General features: G+C 39.2%; 1 protein-coding gene across 2 annotated transcripts in view; it reads left to right on the plus strand.

The window, feature by feature from the left end:
* Nucleotides 1–17,520, plus strand: part of TLN2 (talin 2) — a 94,198-nt gene that overhangs the window by 25,130 nt on the left and 51,548 nt on the right. For both annotated transcript variants that reach the window (XR_011338314.1, XM_069867073.1), the window contains exons 12-27: nucleotides 545–621; nucleotides 2,249–2,429; nucleotides 3,534–3,647; nucleotides 4,333–4,441; nucleotides 5,138–5,346; nucleotides 5,737–5,835; nucleotides 6,612–6,779; nucleotides 7,505–7,799; nucleotides 8,499–8,665; nucleotides 9,772–9,900; nucleotides 10,856–10,969; nucleotides 12,073–12,186; nucleotides 12,930–13,064; nucleotides 13,684–13,812; nucleotides 14,441–14,543; nucleotides 16,811–17,019. Coding sequence is in view for 1 of the 2 variants with exons in the window: in XM_069867073.1 (XP_069723174.1) it covers nucleotides 545–621; nucleotides 2,249–2,429; nucleotides 3,534–3,647; nucleotides 4,333–4,441; nucleotides 5,138–5,346; nucleotides 5,737–5,835; nucleotides 6,612–6,779; nucleotides 7,505–7,799; nucleotides 8,499–8,665; nucleotides 9,772–9,900; nucleotides 10,856–10,969; nucleotides 12,073–12,186; nucleotides 12,930–13,064; nucleotides 13,684–13,812; nucleotides 14,441–14,543; nucleotides 16,811–17,019 (2,352 nt within the window). In the remaining variant the exon portion in view is untranslated. The remainder of the gene's footprint in view (nucleotides 1–544; nucleotides 622–2,248; nucleotides 2,430–3,533; nucleotides 3,648–4,332; nucleotides 4,442–5,137; nucleotides 5,347–5,736; nucleotides 5,836–6,611; nucleotides 6,780–7,504; nucleotides 7,800–8,498; nucleotides 8,666–9,771; nucleotides 9,901–10,855; nucleotides 10,970–12,072; nucleotides 12,187–12,929; nucleotides 13,065–13,683; nucleotides 13,813–14,440; nucleotides 14,544–16,810; nucleotides 17,020–17,520) is intronic.

Genomic DNA, 17,520 nt, shown 5'->3' on the forward strand with positions numbered 1-17,520 from the left:
CCAGAATTTTGAAGTAACTATGATAAAATAACTTGATACAATTTTAAATATATCGTCTTTCCTAAGGATATGTATTTTCTAGCGGTCGGTAGCACCACATAGTAACATTTCAGGATGCGAAATATGACTTGCAGCTGAGTTCTGGTTACCTTAGTCAGTCTGATATCCCTGATTTCAAAGAGAGTGGGAAAAAGGATGGTACATGTCCTGTCTCTGCTGGGATGTGCTTTTGTTGCATATCATTCAGTCCTCAGGAATTTTTTTCCTGTGGTAAGAGACAGTATCTCAGCACTTTCTTTATACCTTTGTTCAAAAAGGCACCAACAGGCTTTTTTCCTTTATGCACTTAATCTGCTGGGGCTTAGAAGGGCATCTCTTCCGAGGTGGAGATTTTGTTGTCACACACTGCCAAAAAGCATAATACCCCACACTGAACAAGATTCTAATAGAGTTGATGTGACCAGGCTTCTGATAAATGACAAGGAAATGGTGGAGAGAAAGCAAAGAACGATACACATTGAACTTTTTTTCTTTTTCCTTCCAGAAACAAAGTAAAGATAGATTTGGGCTTGAAGGTGATGAGGAATCAACCATGTTGGAAGAATCTGTTTCACCTAAGAAGTAAGTGTATACAACAGGAAGAAATTTATTTTTTTTTATGTAAGAGTGACACCTTTTAGCTGAGGCAGTTTTTTTAAATGAAATAGTGCGTTTATTACTGTTACAGAATTATTTTCTACAGGCTACTTCAACGCAAGGAAGTTCCCTGGGGAATTCAGCAGGCTCCTAGCTTCATTTGAGTATTGAGTTGCTGGTCTTTGTTACAAAATCATTGGTTAAGGCAACCAACAGCGGTATGTTTGTGGTATCTTGACCATTGAACAAAGGAATTCAGACTGGAATTCAGTAAAATGCTGAGGGCGGCGTGGAATAATGATGCAGAGCCGAAAATGTTGGTAGATTTTTGATCTTCATGCAAACACTTAGGATTTACAAGGTTTTAGTTGCTTGTGTCTGCTAGATCCATGGCTTGCAGTAAATTTTATGCCTGTCAGTGTAATTGTACACTTTGGTGAACAGAGCTGGTGGACGTCACCAAACCACTTGAGACAAATCAATCTGACTGGTAGTATGGGTAGAGGTAAGGTTCTGGTACCAGGAGGTCAGGCTTTGGCTCTGATGGGAGAGTAACTGAACAGGGCTAAAAGCAGAACTGCAGAGCTGGCTGTACTCTTGAAAAGAAATATCAGACCTTTCCTTGCAGTGAAGGAATAGAAATAGGTTCCTGACATTCTAAGGTGGAATGAGCCATTCAAGTCTCCTTTTGGAACTCTGACAATGGTGGTGTCAGCAGTGTATGTGAAAAGTCTGTTTGATTTATTGTTAAACATATGGTTTATAAGAGGAAGACTCGTTAGGTATTTAATGTGACCTTATGTGAAGTTTCAACTTTTGATGGATCACACATGTTCAGATGTGCTTTCTTTTTACGTTGCCCTTTCCAAATCATTTCCAGAATATACTGTTAGCACAGTGCTGTGCAGAGAAACTCAAAGCATGTACTAGATGAATACAAGATTTCCACAATTGCAATATCTTTTTTTTTCCCTAGCAGACTGTTGTTGTTAAAGCCAGAATTTCTGTCAACAGTTCTAGATGTTAAAGATTGAACCTTACTTAAATATGAGTAGTATATCTGGCACGGTGGTTCATGACCATGGATGACAGTAACTTTAATTATTCTTGAAAGTATCCTGCATCCCAGCCCAAAATCTGACACGCCGCCAGATTAATACCAAGTACTGTGTGTGTATGTGTATATAAAGAGGGAAGAAAGAATGTTAGGTTTTATCCCTAATCTAGGGATTGTTCGCAAAAGGGGTCTCCACAGAGTTCATGTCTCTCCTTTCTACTGATCAGCCTATAATACAACTGAAACAAAGCAGATGATATGCCATAAACCTTGTTCCAGTTCTGTCATGTATCTTAAAGGAGTAAAGCTATTGTACAACAAATGCACATTGCCTTCTTTCCCTGATGCATGCTCATTAGTGCTATTAGTATTTGATCTACCAAAAGCTTCAGATTTTTTTCTAGTATGTTAGAAAAAGCTTAGAAAGAAAAACATTAAAGCTTCTCCAAATGTCACGAAATACAAGTTAAAATCCTAAAGGAAGATTGTCTAGCAGGACTTGATTTGTAGGTGCTAATTAATTCTCTCTGTATTGGATTTTTTTACTTTTTTTAGACCTACCATCTTGCAGCAGCAGTTCAACCGAACAGGGAAGGTGGAGCACGGCTCTGTGGCACTACCAGCTGTTATGCGTTCAGGGTCCAGTGGCCCAGAGACTTTCAACGTTGGCATCATGCCATCTCCCCAGCAACAAGTCATGATTGGCCAGATGCACCGAGGACATATGCCCCCACTTGTGAGGACCCTCTTTGTTTTATGTTTGAAACTTCTTTTTTGCATTTGAAACTTGTCTGTGCTGCAAGTAGTCAGAAACTGCATGTTGTACATATTACTGAGAGAAGAAGGAGGATGTTGAGTGTTACTTCCTGGCTGTCCTGCTGAACATAAGTTTTAAGCGTCCTTAGAGTGTCACATTTTGACTTATTTTCCTCATTTTCTCTAAAGCCAGCTCTTCCAGTCTTTTCCTCACTTCTGAGTAGTTAAACCAGTGTTCAGGGGTTAGAAAAAAAGGCTTCAAGACTCACAAATACAGCAGTTTTAAGGAAAAGGCTTACGTTGACCTTATCACTAGCCTACCAATTTAAATTTTTTTTTAGCAGGCTTAAAGCTGATGCTGAATTTTGTCATTTAAATTAAAAGGCTATCAAAAACTATGTGTAAAGATAGGGAGATCGCTAATTACCTTGATGGGCCACAGAGTCTCAACTTGAGGAAATTAAATTATTTTTTTTTGTCAATTGAAATAGCGTTGGATAGTGAGAAACACAAAAAATAGAACACTTTCCCATCACCCCTTTTTTTACCTAGACTCAACTTCATTTCTGACTGTTCTGCTTTGTGCTCCCCAATGGTCAGTTTATCATAGCTCCTCTGTGCTTCTCCTTCCTCCTCACACTTTTCCCCAGCTCCAGCATGGGCCCTTCCTAGGGGCTGCGGTTTAGTTTTGGAGTTGTAGACACTGGGAGGCTATTCCAGGAAATAAGCAATGATGTTCTAGAAGTAAATTCAGTTTTCATGTTTCTAGAATGCAAGTCATTAAGACAGCTTGGTGGTTTTCTGTGTGTCTGCTGGGCATTGCACGATCTGAGAAAGTTCAGGATATTATAAATGTGTGCAATACAGAGGATTATGAAATGGCTTAGGCAGAATCCAGACTGTGTGAGAGGGGTGTTAGAGCGCTTTGTTTTCTCCATTGCACCAGGGAAAAGGTAGCTGTCTGAAGTGGCCTGGTGTGCTAGTTGGATTGTTGTCGCTCTCTGTCTCTTTGTGCATGTGTAACATCTGCTTGAAGTGCCATTTGAAACGTAGCAGACAGTCAGTTCCTTGTTCTACCTTTCAGACCTCAGCTCAGCAAGCCTTGATGGGGACTATTAATACCAGCATGCACGCTGTTCAACAGGCACAAGCTGACCTCAGTGAAGTTGATAACCTACCGCCACTAGGGCAGGACATGGTGAGTTTTTCTAATCCCTCAAAGAAATGCTTTGGGGTATTTACAGATCGGTTTTGTCATTCTCCCTAGATGTAAAGAGGTATCGCTAAAGCTTGTAGGATAGGATAAAATTGCACTTTGTTTAAGGAATTCATGTGTAGTATTCCACCTCACTCTTAGCAGTCCTCTGAGAATAGATGTAGCAGACTTCTTTACAAACCGTATCTGGAATGCTATCTATTTCCTCTCTGTGTGTGTATAATTAAATGCAAACTGTGGGCAGTATTTATGGTGGGAATGACTGCATCCTGGACACTTGAAAAAATATGAACTAAGTATGATTCTGTTGTTCTTGATCCAGGTTAGGGCAGGAGGACAGATCAAGAGACTATTGCTTGGGGGGGGAACCAGGTATGACTGTTAGTCAAGAATGTTTAACCTTCATGAATGCATTATTTATGGCATTTACCTTAAAAGTGCAGGTGTTGATATGTGATGGCAGTTCTCTAGTGAATGATTCAGCAAAAGAAAATGCTTACATTCATAGTTCACTTAAATGACTTAATTGTTGCCCTCTGTTTCACTTTTAAAAGTTCATGAAAGAAGGAGAGACTTACATAGTATCTGCTCTTACAGATACTCACTGCATACTCTTACAGAACCTCAGCTGCTATCCTTAATTCTTGTTTTCGTTATTGCTCTTCAGGCATCAAGAGTTTGGGTTCAGAACAAGGTTGATGAATCAAAACATGAAATACACTCTCAGGTTGATGCTATCACTGCAGGAACTGCATCTGTTGTTAACCTTACAGCAGGTAAATTTCAAAGGGAAGGATTTTCTTGGTGTCTCCCAGTTATTTATCAGCCTAATTCATGTAACATAGGGACGTAGTATGAGGTACCTGGAGAAAAAACTTTGTCAAAATACCCGATAGCTAAGTGCATTTCAGAACAAGGTTACTGTCCCTCCCAACACAATTTTTGCATCTTCAATGTTATCTCTTACACTGATGTTGGGACCATTTATGAAGATAAAATGTAGCTTGCTTATTTAACAAATTAAAGTACAGAGTGTTTGCAAGGTTACTACAGAAAAACAGTATTGATCTAGCAGTTGTCAGAGAGAGAGGTTATGTATTTATTGACAGTGTGGTTTTTTCAGCAAAGTACAAGTTGAAGGAGCTGTGTGTGGCTTGAAGAGGTCAATGCTGTATTACCTAGGTTTCTTTCAATGTTGAAAGATAGCCAAAAATGTGGGCTTTTCAGCACGCTGCATTCAGTGAACAAAAATTCTATTAGAACACCAATTCTTGTAGAAGAAGAAATGTAGTCATAGAAAAATTATAGAAGTCTATTTATTTGAAAGGGACAATGGCATTATTTAGCGGATATTGCTTGGCTATCTTGAAATGTCTCTTCTGCCTTCCAGAGTGTAACTTGAGGTAGTTGTCTCTTTTTTTTGCTTTTAATCACTAAAACAATCTAATCATGAAAACAAATTTGCTCTACAGGGGACCCAGTTGATACTGATTACACTGCCGTGGGATGTGCAATTACAACCATCTCTTCCAACCTCACCGAGATGTCTAAAGGTGTGAAGCTGCTTGCTGCGCTCATGGATGATGAAATTGGAAGTGGAGAAGACCTCCTGAAAGCTGCTCGAACATTGGCCGGTGCTGTCTCAGACTTGCTGAAGGCTGTGCAACCTACTTCAGGAGAGGTGAGTAGCTGGAAACTTCTCAGGTTCCCTCTTTGAAGTGCATGGCTTTGCTTTTTTGAGACATTTTAGCTTCTAAGCCTCACCTGCTCAGTGCCACATAATGTCCTCACTGTAAACAGTTCTTTTGACTACTTCTTATTCCTTCATCTGGCCTTAAAGTCTTGCACCATCTTATTAGAATGTTCTGTGTTATACGTAGGAGTTAATTGATTTATGTAATAAATAATTTTTGAGTACTGTATTCTGTATTAAAAACAGATTTCTAACAGTGTTCCTATTATGTGATTATTTTTTTTTTCATGCTAATGCAGAAGCTTCTTGAGGGAATCTAAAATTCCAGTACAGCTCATTTTTGTGGAATTAATGTATTTCACCATTCTATTTTTCCAGCCTCGACAGACGGTTCTGACTGCAGCTGGAAGCATTGGACAAGCAAGTGGGGAGCTGCTGAGACAAATTGGAGAGAACGAAACAGATGAAAGGTTCCAGGTAATGAGGGGTTGCTTGTCACTGTCAGAACCGTGCAGCTTTCTAATGAAGTCACTGCCTAAAACCAGGCTTGCAGTTAGGAAATGCTAGATTTGAAGTTTCTCAATCTAATTGAGGATAATCTATTATGAAATTGGTTTTAATTACACAGTCACAGAGTGCTGACTTCATAGGAACCCCTAATGCATTCTGTGCATCATAAAGACGCTTTCTTACTTCATGGAGAGCTGTTTGCATTGTACTCCCTTCAGTGTTTAAAGTGCATGACTCATGCTATTTGCATACTGGTAAGACATTTGCTTTTTGTGTTCTTTAAGGTTTCTTTAAAATAATTAGTTTTATCCGTATGTCGTCATAAGTGTTAGCTATTAGCAGTTTGAAACCATTGTTCTGAAATGCTGATAAAAACACATCTGGGTTTTTTCACTCAATGCCCAAAACAGGTTCACACCAGAACCAAAGTGAAATAATTTACAGGAACAGATAGGCCTCTGGAGTGCACTGTATTCTAGATGTCTGCTAATGTAACTTACAGGCCACTTCAAACACTTGATCCGCTAGTGAACCAGTCTGCAAGTTTCATCAGATTTCTCGTTTGTGTTCCTAGCTGAGTACGTATTGCAGCCCTCTCTTTCTTGGGTGAGGGAAAGAACCTAAACGTTCTGATAAGTGCTGTGGAGTGCTGGAGAAGGTGGATAAGGAGAGGGATGGTCGTAATATAAATAAAGTCTATGCTTTGTTCATAAGACTGAATTTTCCCCCTTTTTTTTTACCAGGACGTTCTGATGAGTCTGGCCAAAGCTGTTGCGAATGCTGCTGCCATGTTAGTGCTGAAGGCCAAAAACGTAGCACAGGTCGCTGAGGATACAGTCCTGCAGAACAGGGTCATTGCTGCTGCTACGCAATGTGCGCTCTCTACTTCCCAGCTTGTGGCTTGTGCGAAGGTGAGACCAGCAGCATTTGGGAGGTGACAAGACATCGTTTTAAGTGGATGCTTCTATTTCCAGGGGTCTCGGGCAGTAATACTGTGTTAGTATCATAGCTGTAGGATTATGTGGCATCGAAGTTGTTCATTAGTGTATTGTCACCCTTGACAGTGGTGATCAGGAGCCCAGAGGATGTGAGGAGTTGCTGTAGTCTCCAAAGAATGTTCCACAGATGACAGAGCCCATCTGGTGAATTACTAATATTGATGAAATAGAAAAGTAGGAAATATTACTTGAAGAAGCACAGTTTGCCCAGGGGACTATGTAATTTTACCAACAATAAAATTAGGATGATTTGACCTCATCTAAAGCTAAATAATTAGAAGTTGGTATTCTTGCTGAAAATACATTCAAGTTACTATACTACGCTTGATCTTAGCCAAAAGGCCCATGCCTACCCTCCAGAACCACTGTCTCAGTGGTACCCAGTTCAGTTGCTGCCGAAGAAACATGAAACAAGGTGGGGGCCTCCATTCCCAGAATATTAATTGGTATTAAAGTGTAACGATAGGCAGAGCCAGATTCCTAATCTAGGTGTCTGAAACTACCTATTTAAATACTCACTTTCAGGGTTTTCTGTATAGGGAAAATAGTTAAGTTAAAGATTAAAAACTACTGTAGTAGAAGTTAGGAAATTTGTGAATAAGCCTTTTCTGAATGCTTTGTTTCCTTTCCCAATGCAGGTTGTCAGTCCCACCATCAGCTCTCCAGTGTGTCAGGAACAGCTGATTGAGGCAGGGAAACTGGTAGACCGTTCAGTGGAGAACTGTGTGAGGGCCTGCCAGGCTGCCACAGATGACACTGAGTTACTGAAGCAGGTCAGTGCCGCTGCCAGCATTGTCAGTCAAGCCCTGAATGACCTCTTGCAGCACGTCCGCCAGTTTGCGAGCAGGGGAGAGCCCATTGGACGCTATGACCAGGCTACTGATACCATCATGTGTGTCACAGAGAGTATTTTCAGTTCAATGGGAGATGCTGGTAAGTTTTTCTAATGGGCAGTGGCTTTCCATGATTGACATGTGCACATTTCAAATAATGCAAGGAAACAACCTTCTCTGAAGTGTTTTGCGCAGTCATGATGGATAAGCATTCAACCTATAGTAATAAATCATCAAAATGTACATAGCTATGTGCTAGGTAGAATGTATATTTTGGAAAACAATATTATGTTAGAGGGTCGCTGTAGTATATTGTCTGTTTTCTACCACTGCTGCACTCCACAGAATTGTGAAGCAATTTCTGATCTCCAGATATGAAGACAGGTATCTGGGTGAATGCTTCCTGGTGATTGGTTTTATTATGTGTAGATTCCGTTGTAGATTTTGAAATCTGGCTTGTGACTGCTGTTTTATTGCCCAAGAAAGATATTCTTCCTGTTTGATTTACTGGCTTAATACTGTAAGAAAGGGCATTTAAAAGGATTTTCTCAAGTGGAATATTTGGGCTGGGAGCCGAGTTACCCCTTATTGGTAAAAAACTTAATTGCAAAATTGCATAGTAAGAAATAGTTGATAACAGCTAGAAAACCTAGAGGTTTGGGTTTGGGTTTTTTTTGCGCCTATGTGTGCCTTGAGGAGCCTGTTAAGAAAACATTGTTTTCTTCTTGTTGAGATGACTTATGAAACCAGATCTGAAACGCAGGGAGAAGGGAAGTAAAAATACAACTGTCTACCACAGGTGAAATGGTACGGCAGGCCAGGGTACTGGCTCAGGCCACTTCTGATCTTGTCAATGCCATGAGGTCGGATGCCGAAGCAGAAATTGATATGGACAACTCCAAGAAGCTTCTGGCTGCTGCAAAGCTCCTGGCAGATTCTACAGCCCGCATGGTTGAAGCTGCAAAGGTACCAGGAAAATGAGTTGTTGGCTTACAGTTGTGTGATTCCACACAAAGAAGAGGTGGTATGTGGGACATTACAGATAGGATCTGGCTGATGGTAGAGATGAGTTTTCGTATCCTGTAAATGTTTTACGTTTAATGACTTACCCCAGGTACATTCAGAAAAACACTCCAGTTTATTAGTTACCTGTCATTTTTTTGGTTTTAAAAGCCTTTCTTGGACTGCTTTGCTCACCTGTGTGCGGGCTGATCATGACTCAAGCCATCTAGGCAATTACCACCAGCTGTAACCAGTGCAATGCAGAGACTTGTACCAGTCTACCCATACAAATGCAGCAACAAACCCATAGCAATCTCTTAAAAATATCTCTTACAAAAGGCATTAGCAAAGCATCTCTGTCTCTGTTTTCCTTAGGAGCAGTTTCTTCTACCTGGGGAGTCTTTCCTGTGTTGTTCCCCTCACCCTCTCTGTTCTCACAAGAGAAGCAAATAACAAACCTTTTCTTTCCTGTCTGTGCTAGAAACCTATTAAAATCCACTAGGGAGGAATATGTTCTTTGAATTGTTTCCCATATCCTGTACTAAATGATTTTTACAGACCAGGGCCAGCCATTCTGCTAGGGCTGTAGAAGGCCTGTGTGCCTGGCTAACGGCATGTCCTTGACTTCCCAGTACTTTTTCAGACATCAAATGGAGAAAACCTACTGCATTAAATCTCAAGGTCTGCACTGCAGCTACTGAAAAGCATGTTGAATTGGGAATTTTAATAACTTCTCAAAACCTAAATTAATCAAAGAACGTTATTTCAAATCATAGCGGAAGCAGTTTACACAGACTTTCTCCCCAAGCACCTACAGTAATATATGAAGCAAATGTTCAACTGCCTTCCTCAAAATACCAAACAAATACAGTAACAACCTTGCATTAGCAATAAATTTTTTGATTCTTAGTCTTGTAACGTTCTAATGTTCTTCTGACTTTGGTTGAGATAATATAAGGAAAATAAAGGCTGATGTAACAGACACTGGGTCTACAGCTTTGATATTGATCTACATTTTCTCCAGGAACTTTTATTGAGGCTCATGGTTTTTGCTGTGAAATTTTTTGCAGGGAGCTGCAGCCAATCCTGAAAATGAAGATCAACAGCAGCGTCTGAGAGAAGCAGCAGAGGGACTGCGAGTTGCTACAAATGCTGCTGCACAGAATGCTATCAAGAAGAAAATTGTCAACAGATTAGAGGTTGGAAACTAGATGTTGTTGGATTTCCAGTTTACTCTGCTTTTTTTAGCAAGGAGAAATTTGTAGTTTTACAAAAGTGTGATTCTGCAGTGAGATTAGACACACAAGGAGATCTAAATAGGAAACTACGTTCCAGAAGTGCATTTAAATTACTGTATCTGGCTAGAACCAGATATCAGTATTTTAGGAAATAAAGGCTGATTTCTCTGTTTTCTAATTGCATGCAAGAAAGCTGTATAGAAAGGAGTTTTTCTATTTTGCTGTTATAATATATACTGCCTTATCAAGGAGTGAGATGTTTAATAAGGAGGATGAACTTCATGGTTGTATGTAGTGGGGCAGTTAAAGAAAAATATTGTACGCCATGGTGAAACACCTTGTTGAATTTATAGTTTTTGTAATAGGGAAATGTTGATGAGGAGACTCCTAGATATTCAAAGAAGGTCTTCTCAGAGCATTTAGTCTCAGTAATACCAGTGTTTTGTACCTCTGCATCGTTTTAGTATCTTTGCTTTTGCCACAGAGCACTTTGACTAGAAGTTGGCTCTCTTGAGTCCTTGGTTAGAGATGTTAATATAGCAGTGTACTTTGCCCTTTTTCTCTTCCCTTCTTTGTAAGGAGCTAATTGATTAGACCCCTTCTACTCTCTCTAATTGACTTCTTTTGGCCATATTGCTGTCGAAGCCATGAAGGAGTAAGTGCTTAGAATCCTTCTAATTCCACCTTTATTGGCAAGTCAGAGAAGGATAACAGTGTTCAGTTTATTTTCATCTTGAGAAAAGAGCAATCCTGAGTTTCCCTAAGGCAAATCAAATTAATCAAGGGATGTAATTTATTAATCTGTCAAAGCTGTTTCTGTCCAAGTTACCTGTCATGTGTATTTCATCCTCTTAATTGCACAGCCTGTTACTACTGATTTAAGTCTGGTTTTTTGTTTGTTTTTTTTTCTCCAAAGATTGCAGCTAAACAAGCTGCAGCTGCTGCTACTCAGACTATTGCAGCTTCTCAGAATGCAGCTGTTTCAAATAAGAACACAGCCGCCCACCAGCAACTTGTGCAGAGCTGTAAGGTAAATGTATCTCTACCCACTGAAAAATAACTCTTGAACTCTGCTTTGTGGGGAACTGATCACCTTTTATAGTAATACGGTGACAACCTCAAAGGAGATCAAAAAACCAACCAACAGCAACAATATAAATCAGTACAAAAACCACAAACCAAAATAAAACCAGAAAAAATCAAAAATGAAACCCACAACTGAAGCAAAACCAATACCACACATTTTCATCTGTACAGGTTCTGGAGAGCTTTCATTTATTGTGTCGTCCATAGTTTCTATGCGTTGCTGTATGAAGAGCTTTGAAAAGACAAGGAGCTCTACATGCAATATAGTACGTGGCTGTTACCAATAGCCCTTATGAGAAAGGCTTGACAGGCTTACGTACCCCTGCATGTATCTGTTGAGTATCAATCAATTCACCCGAAGCCGATGCTTAAAGTAAGAGTTTGCCGCAAGCCAGTCAGCAGTGCTGTAGGCACAGAGCTATGCTAGACACACTGTCTGGAGGGGTCTGGTTGCTGAGAAATTTGTACACTGGCAAGAAGTTTTTTGGAGGAAAAAAAAAAATCAGTATTGCACTGCTGAAGTACATGTTATTATGAAGTGGATGGGAAAGGAGCATGAATCTGGGCAGTCCACAAATAAAGTTTTAGCATTACACACTTTGGAATGCTCCATTTATCCTACCAAGTTTCTGCTATTAGAAGTCAAGGAAAAGTTGGCTAAGGTGCTTCAGGTGCTTCTGAAAGCAAAACATTCATTTGAAAAATCTGTCACCTCTACTACTGGCATTTGAACGTGCAAAGGACATAATCCAAAATACTTTGAATGCATAATTTTGCAGAAGCATCTTAGACTGTTTTTAGAATGTGTAAACTAATTAGGAGCTTGAATAAAGATTTCTTAAGTAAAAGTAGAATGACTTTGAAAAATCCTTTTGTGTATTAATTCTGCTTCATGGAATTCTAGATGAATTCTGTGAAGGTACAAGAGTATTGTACCTGTGAATACTGAAGGTTATCTCTAAGGAGGATGGGGAGAGAACGTGCCTTACTGTCAGGGTTTAGAGTTTGTATTTATCTACTAAAAGCTTCTCCCTTTGTTTATTATAGAATGTTGCAGACCACATTCCTCAGTTGGTGCAGGGTGTAAGAGGAAGTCAAGCTCAGGCGGAAGACCTCAGTGCCCAGCTTGCTCTGATAAATTCCAGCCAGAACTTCCTTCAGGTGAAGTGAATCAATCACTGTAGTAGATTCTATCAGACCAAAAGGCATTTTGTAATGCTCAATGTTTTTATTTTTAATAAATAAGCAGTAATGTGTTAAGAACCATTTGAAGAAGATCTTTATTGACTCTTAGAACAAAACACAAAATTCGACTCCAAATTGTTTCTTCCAAATTGGCTTTGAAAAATTGCATAAAATACTGGGCATTGATAACAACTTCTGGGTTTATTGTTGCCATTGTGAGAAATAAAGGAAAGAAACCAATTCTCCGTGTAATGACACGATCATTATTTGACACCAGTTAGTCCTGCCGTCCTGTGGAATGGAAGTAACGCCTTTCATTGGTTGCTGTCAACGGGCTTTTTATGGTTCCATGTAGGCAGAAGTATCACAAACAATGCTCTCGCTCTGAGTATTTTGCTATATGATTCCGTCTGGAGTCACTGAAATGATCCATCTCCCCTCTGGCTATGTGTGTGTACCATGGCGATGGTGAGAATCGATGAAGTATTGTAATTGTATTAGCAGCAAACCCTGTGAAGTCATTGTTTGACTTAAAATTTTCAATTTATAGAATTTTGACAGACTTCAATATTGAGAAACATTGAGACAAACTTAACATCTGTGCCACCTGGACCTGCTCATGTTGCATGGATGTGGAATTTGTTTTATTGAACCCTAACCCTTCTTTAAAGAAAATGAGCTGGTAAAACCAATTGTGTTCACTGTTCTTCTTTGAACAGCCTGGAAGTAAAATGGTGGCATCTGCCAAAGCTGCAGTCCCCACTGTGACTGATCAAGCAGCAGCAATGCAGCTAAGTCAGTGTGCAAAGAATCTTGCTACCAGCTTAGCTGAGCTACGAACGGCCTCCCAGAAGGTAGGTAAATCTTAGTTTTAATCAGCTAAAGCAAGATGGCTTGGGTGGTGGTCACAGGCTCCCTCCTGCTTGGCCCACTGTGTTTCTGAAGGAGACTGGTAGGAGTTTTTTTAAAAAAGCATCAGTGGAAAATCTTCTCTCTGTTTTGTTTTTGTTTTTGTTTTTTTTTTATGTGTGCACTGGGGCCCCAAACCAGGATTGTACCGTGTAGGTGGCTACACCTGAGCTAACATTAAAATTTCCATTTAAAGTACAAGTGATTGAGGGCTGCCCCTTCACGGGGTTCAACGTGACTTTAGTCACAATGCATAGTTAAGCAGTTTGTCAAAGGTGAAGTCTGGACTGCAGCAGTTATTTTCTCAGCACCTGGACTACCTAGTGTGAAGGTATGTGAATCTCATTGCCCTGGTGGCTCTTAGCAGTGTGGTATTCTACTCACAAGCCAAGAATATTGTGTAGGAGTTTGGAATCTATGATGTGTAACACTTAAAGTGCCCATAATGGCCTCTAAAGTCATGAGAACAATAATCTGGGAGGGGGAGATTATATCTGATGCATTTACTGTTTATGATAGTGGCTTATAGCTACTAACAGTGATATTGATCTGATTTCTGTATAGGCTCATGAAGCATGTGGCCCGATGGAAATCGACTCTGCTTTGAATACAGTCCAGACACTCAAAAATGAACTGCAGGATGCGAAGATGGCAGCTGTGGATGGACAGTTGAAACCTCTCCCAGGAGAAACTGTAATTGAGGAAGGATGTTCTTCATTTAAAAACAAACGAACAAAGTTAGCTGTTAAAAATCTTACGTATTAGAGGCAAAACAGGTCACGAGGCTTTTGCTAATGACGACACTGATGGGATTTTTGTACTACTTCTCTTAAAAAGAGTATATGTTTCTAGTACACCAGCAGCGTGTTCTCTAGCAGAATTAGTCATAGGGCTGTAGGGCCTCCTTCTCTATTGTACAAATTAGAACTTAATAGCAGCAGGGTTTCAGTCTTTTCTCATCAAAAAGAATTTCTTCTCAATAGTGACAAAGGTCAGAACTTAGTAGCTCTAACACTACCAGCCCTGGTAGACATAGGAAGTGAAATACTTAATTTGGCAAAAAAACACTTCTCCTTAGATGAACATACTGATTTCCAATGCTAATTATAAAAATTTTTGTTGTTCATATTGTCTAATATGTTCATTTAATTTACCCTGGGCAAGGAAAATAGGCTAATCAGATTTCAGAGAAACTATGTGCATTAGGTAGCTGAGGTAAAAACTTGTTTTTTGTGGAATGAGCATTTTTTTAATACCGTTTAAAAAAATATGTTTTAGTTGAGTTTAAACAAAGACTTTTGTTCTCTGCAATTTTTCACAGCTCGAGAAATGTGCTCAAGACCTAGGAAGTACATCCAAAGCGGTTGGTTCATCAATGGCCCAGTTGTTAACTTGTGCTGCTCAAGGCAACGAGCACTACACAGGTAGTGTTTTATTCGTAATTTCTCTGCAAAATCTCTGCTCTCCTTAAAATACTTCTTAGAAGAGTTTTTTATCACAGACTACTTAAATCAAGGAATTAATCCATTTCTTTGGGGTTATTTTTATGCTAACAGTGAATCATAGCAAGTTATAGGAATTGCTAGTGTGAATCATGTGCTTGATAAAAGAACAATTTTGTAGTCTGCTGTGTGTCTGCAGATAGTCAGAATGGATTGAGACATCTGTTGTTTTTGTAAATATGTGCCACTGAAAGTCCGTGAAGGACAGAACTAAAATGCAATGCAGTTTAAAGGTCAATGCCACTGGAAATGTTTCTGTGTCCTTTCAGAAGGTTAAAAGTGTATTTGAATATTTTTTTAAGCACAGGATGCAAACATTTTTGAGATAGCTTGGTGATGTTCGTAACTGCATCTCTGACTAGATATTAACAGTTTACGTGTATACAGCAGCTAGTCTTGCTGATTTTTTAATCGCATTTGCATAGTTTGAGTTAAAGCCAACAGGGAGTCTTGGCACACAGATTCTGCAATTTGTTTTTGTACCTGTACTTTTAGGAACCAAAACCACCTTAATAAGGGAAACGCTTCTTGCAGGGGAGAAACAACTTTCCTCTTAGATGGCAAAATGTTCTATCTCCTTATTTCTGTAAGAAGTGCAAGCTGTTGATGCAAAAGCTACTGTAGGGTTTATTAAAATATCATCGATAAAAAGCATGATGCAATTACTGCTGCATTGGATATAATTGCATCAGGGCTACTTAACTTACAGTTGCTTTCGTTTGAAGCAGATGTAATTGCATTAAGATGGCTCACATTTCAGTCACATAGTTATGCAGAAAGTAGCACTTGGTATCTGTTGAAGGAATACAGATACTCGCAGCTGATATCAAATAATTGGATCTAGTAGCTCTCTTAACATCTCATATAATTATATTTTATCTCGTACTGTCTTGTTATGCAAAACCTGGTTTTGTGCTCAAGCAAGCAGTGAGAGTTTGCAGGCATTATGACATTCTGCTGGTTCTCTGTGGAAAAAAAAATCTTTACAGCTTATATTTACTATTTAATAATTCCCTCTTTTCTGCAAGTGTCACAGTATGTTTCTTTTCACTTTGTACTGAGAGTCATTATAGAGGATGAAAGCAGCACCAAATTGAAAAAGAAACTAATCAGACCTTTTTCTTTTGTGGTGCTCTGATAACTTAAGTCAAACTTAAAAGATGCTTACTGGTGTTCTAAATAAAGGAAATAAAACATGTGGGCCTTTTTTGTGAATTATTCTTTAAATTGAGAATGTAGAAAGCTGTCTGCCATTTGTCAAAGAGAAAGGTTGTAGCTGCAGTGTAGGCAGTACTGTTCCTCTGCCTAGCTTGGCTTTACTTTGACATAACACTTGTTTTTCATTATCTTCTAAAGTTTCTGCATTTAAAAATGTTCAGTTGGTCAGAAGAGAAAGTGTGAAAATTCTAATATGGCCACCTACATGAATTGCACATGTTCTTGAGAAACATGTCTATTAGACTATGAGCAAATTAAGGTCTTTTAGAAGAATATTTTACATTGGCTGAATTAAATTGCAAAAATAGAAGAATGGGACCCTTATTTGTGCAGTTGTCTGCCTTAGCAGCAAAGCTGATGAATGTACTATAATGTTGGCCAGACAGACCACGGAAACTAAATTCCTTACATCTTCTCTGTGATTTCATTCACTTAGTTTTATGTGCTTGTATGCGCAGTGATGTTAGCTTGTATAGAGTTATATCATCCCTAATGATCTCTTTTAACTTTTTTTTTTTTCATTTGCTAGAACTGAAACTATTGCTAAGTTTATTCTGTAAAAAATCCCAAGTTGCATTTTCAGAAGCAACAGAGGTGCTGTGACTCTGAAGTCACGTACAGTCTTCTTGCCGACAATCTTTTTCCCCCATAGCTTGGAGTATGAGTTTTTCCTCATTTCCAGGTCTTAGATTTTCTTCTTTTTTAGTGTTTCACTAAGATTTAGACACTGATCTAGAGCTGTGCCCAAAGTGTGGTCTTTGGGGTATAATATTTACTTTACAGCTTTGCTACAGGCAACTCTCTAGGCAAATTATGCTTTGCATTTCCAGTGTGTTGACATTTGAAGATCTTCTTTTGAACTGCATTTACAATGTTATTTTGCAATGGGTAGTTACCTGCAAATTCCTCTGTTGTAAAATACAAAGATTTTTAAGGGTACTAATGGAATCCTTGATGAAATCTGAATATAGGAGTTGCTGCCAGAGAAACCGCTCAGGCTTTGAAGACACTGGCTCAGGCAGCACGAGGGGTTGCAGCGTCTACTACCGACCCTGTGGCAGCACATGCGATGTTGGATTCTGCAAGGGATGTCATGGAAGGCTCTGCTATGCTTATTCAGGAGGCGAAGCAGGCCCTGGCTGCCCCAGGGGATGCAGACAGTCAGCAGAGATTAGCCCAGGTAAGTTGCAGCTTGAGCAGCTACATGAATTATCAAATACCCAATGAAATTACTTCGAATGCAGCATTAAATAATGAGAGAGAACAACAGAAAATAAGGCTGCAAGGGAAAGACAGCTTTCGAGTGCTTCCAGCTACTCTCAGAGAATAACATCATGCTTATGTTAAACAATGCAGATGGTGTCAGGTGTGGTATTCAGTCATCCTTTAGAAAAATAAACTTCTACAAAGATGTGGTCAAGTCCTTTAACCCACAACATATTTGAGTAGTCTGCTTGACTGAAAAAAATTAATCAACTGTTCAACTGATCATTATCAAATGAAGGATCTTACTTATACTATGTTCAAAAAGTGAGTGCATATATTCTACACATGCTTTTGAAGATTTAAGGAGTAGGAGGTTCTTTTTTTACTGTTTAGAAAAGTTCTGTAATTGGCCTGTGTTTTAAATAATTTCTTGTGAGGAGACATCTGTTTTAATTGGGACTGTGTCTGGAAAAAA

The sequence above is a fragment of the Phaenicophaeus curvirostris genome, chromosome 12 (assembly GCF_032191515.1).
Source record: "Phaenicophaeus curvirostris isolate KB17595 chromosome 12, BPBGC_Pcur_1.0, whole genome shotgun sequence".
Taxonomy (NCBI): Eukaryota; Metazoa; Chordata; class Aves; order Cuculiformes; family Cuculidae; genus Phaenicophaeus; species Phaenicophaeus curvirostris.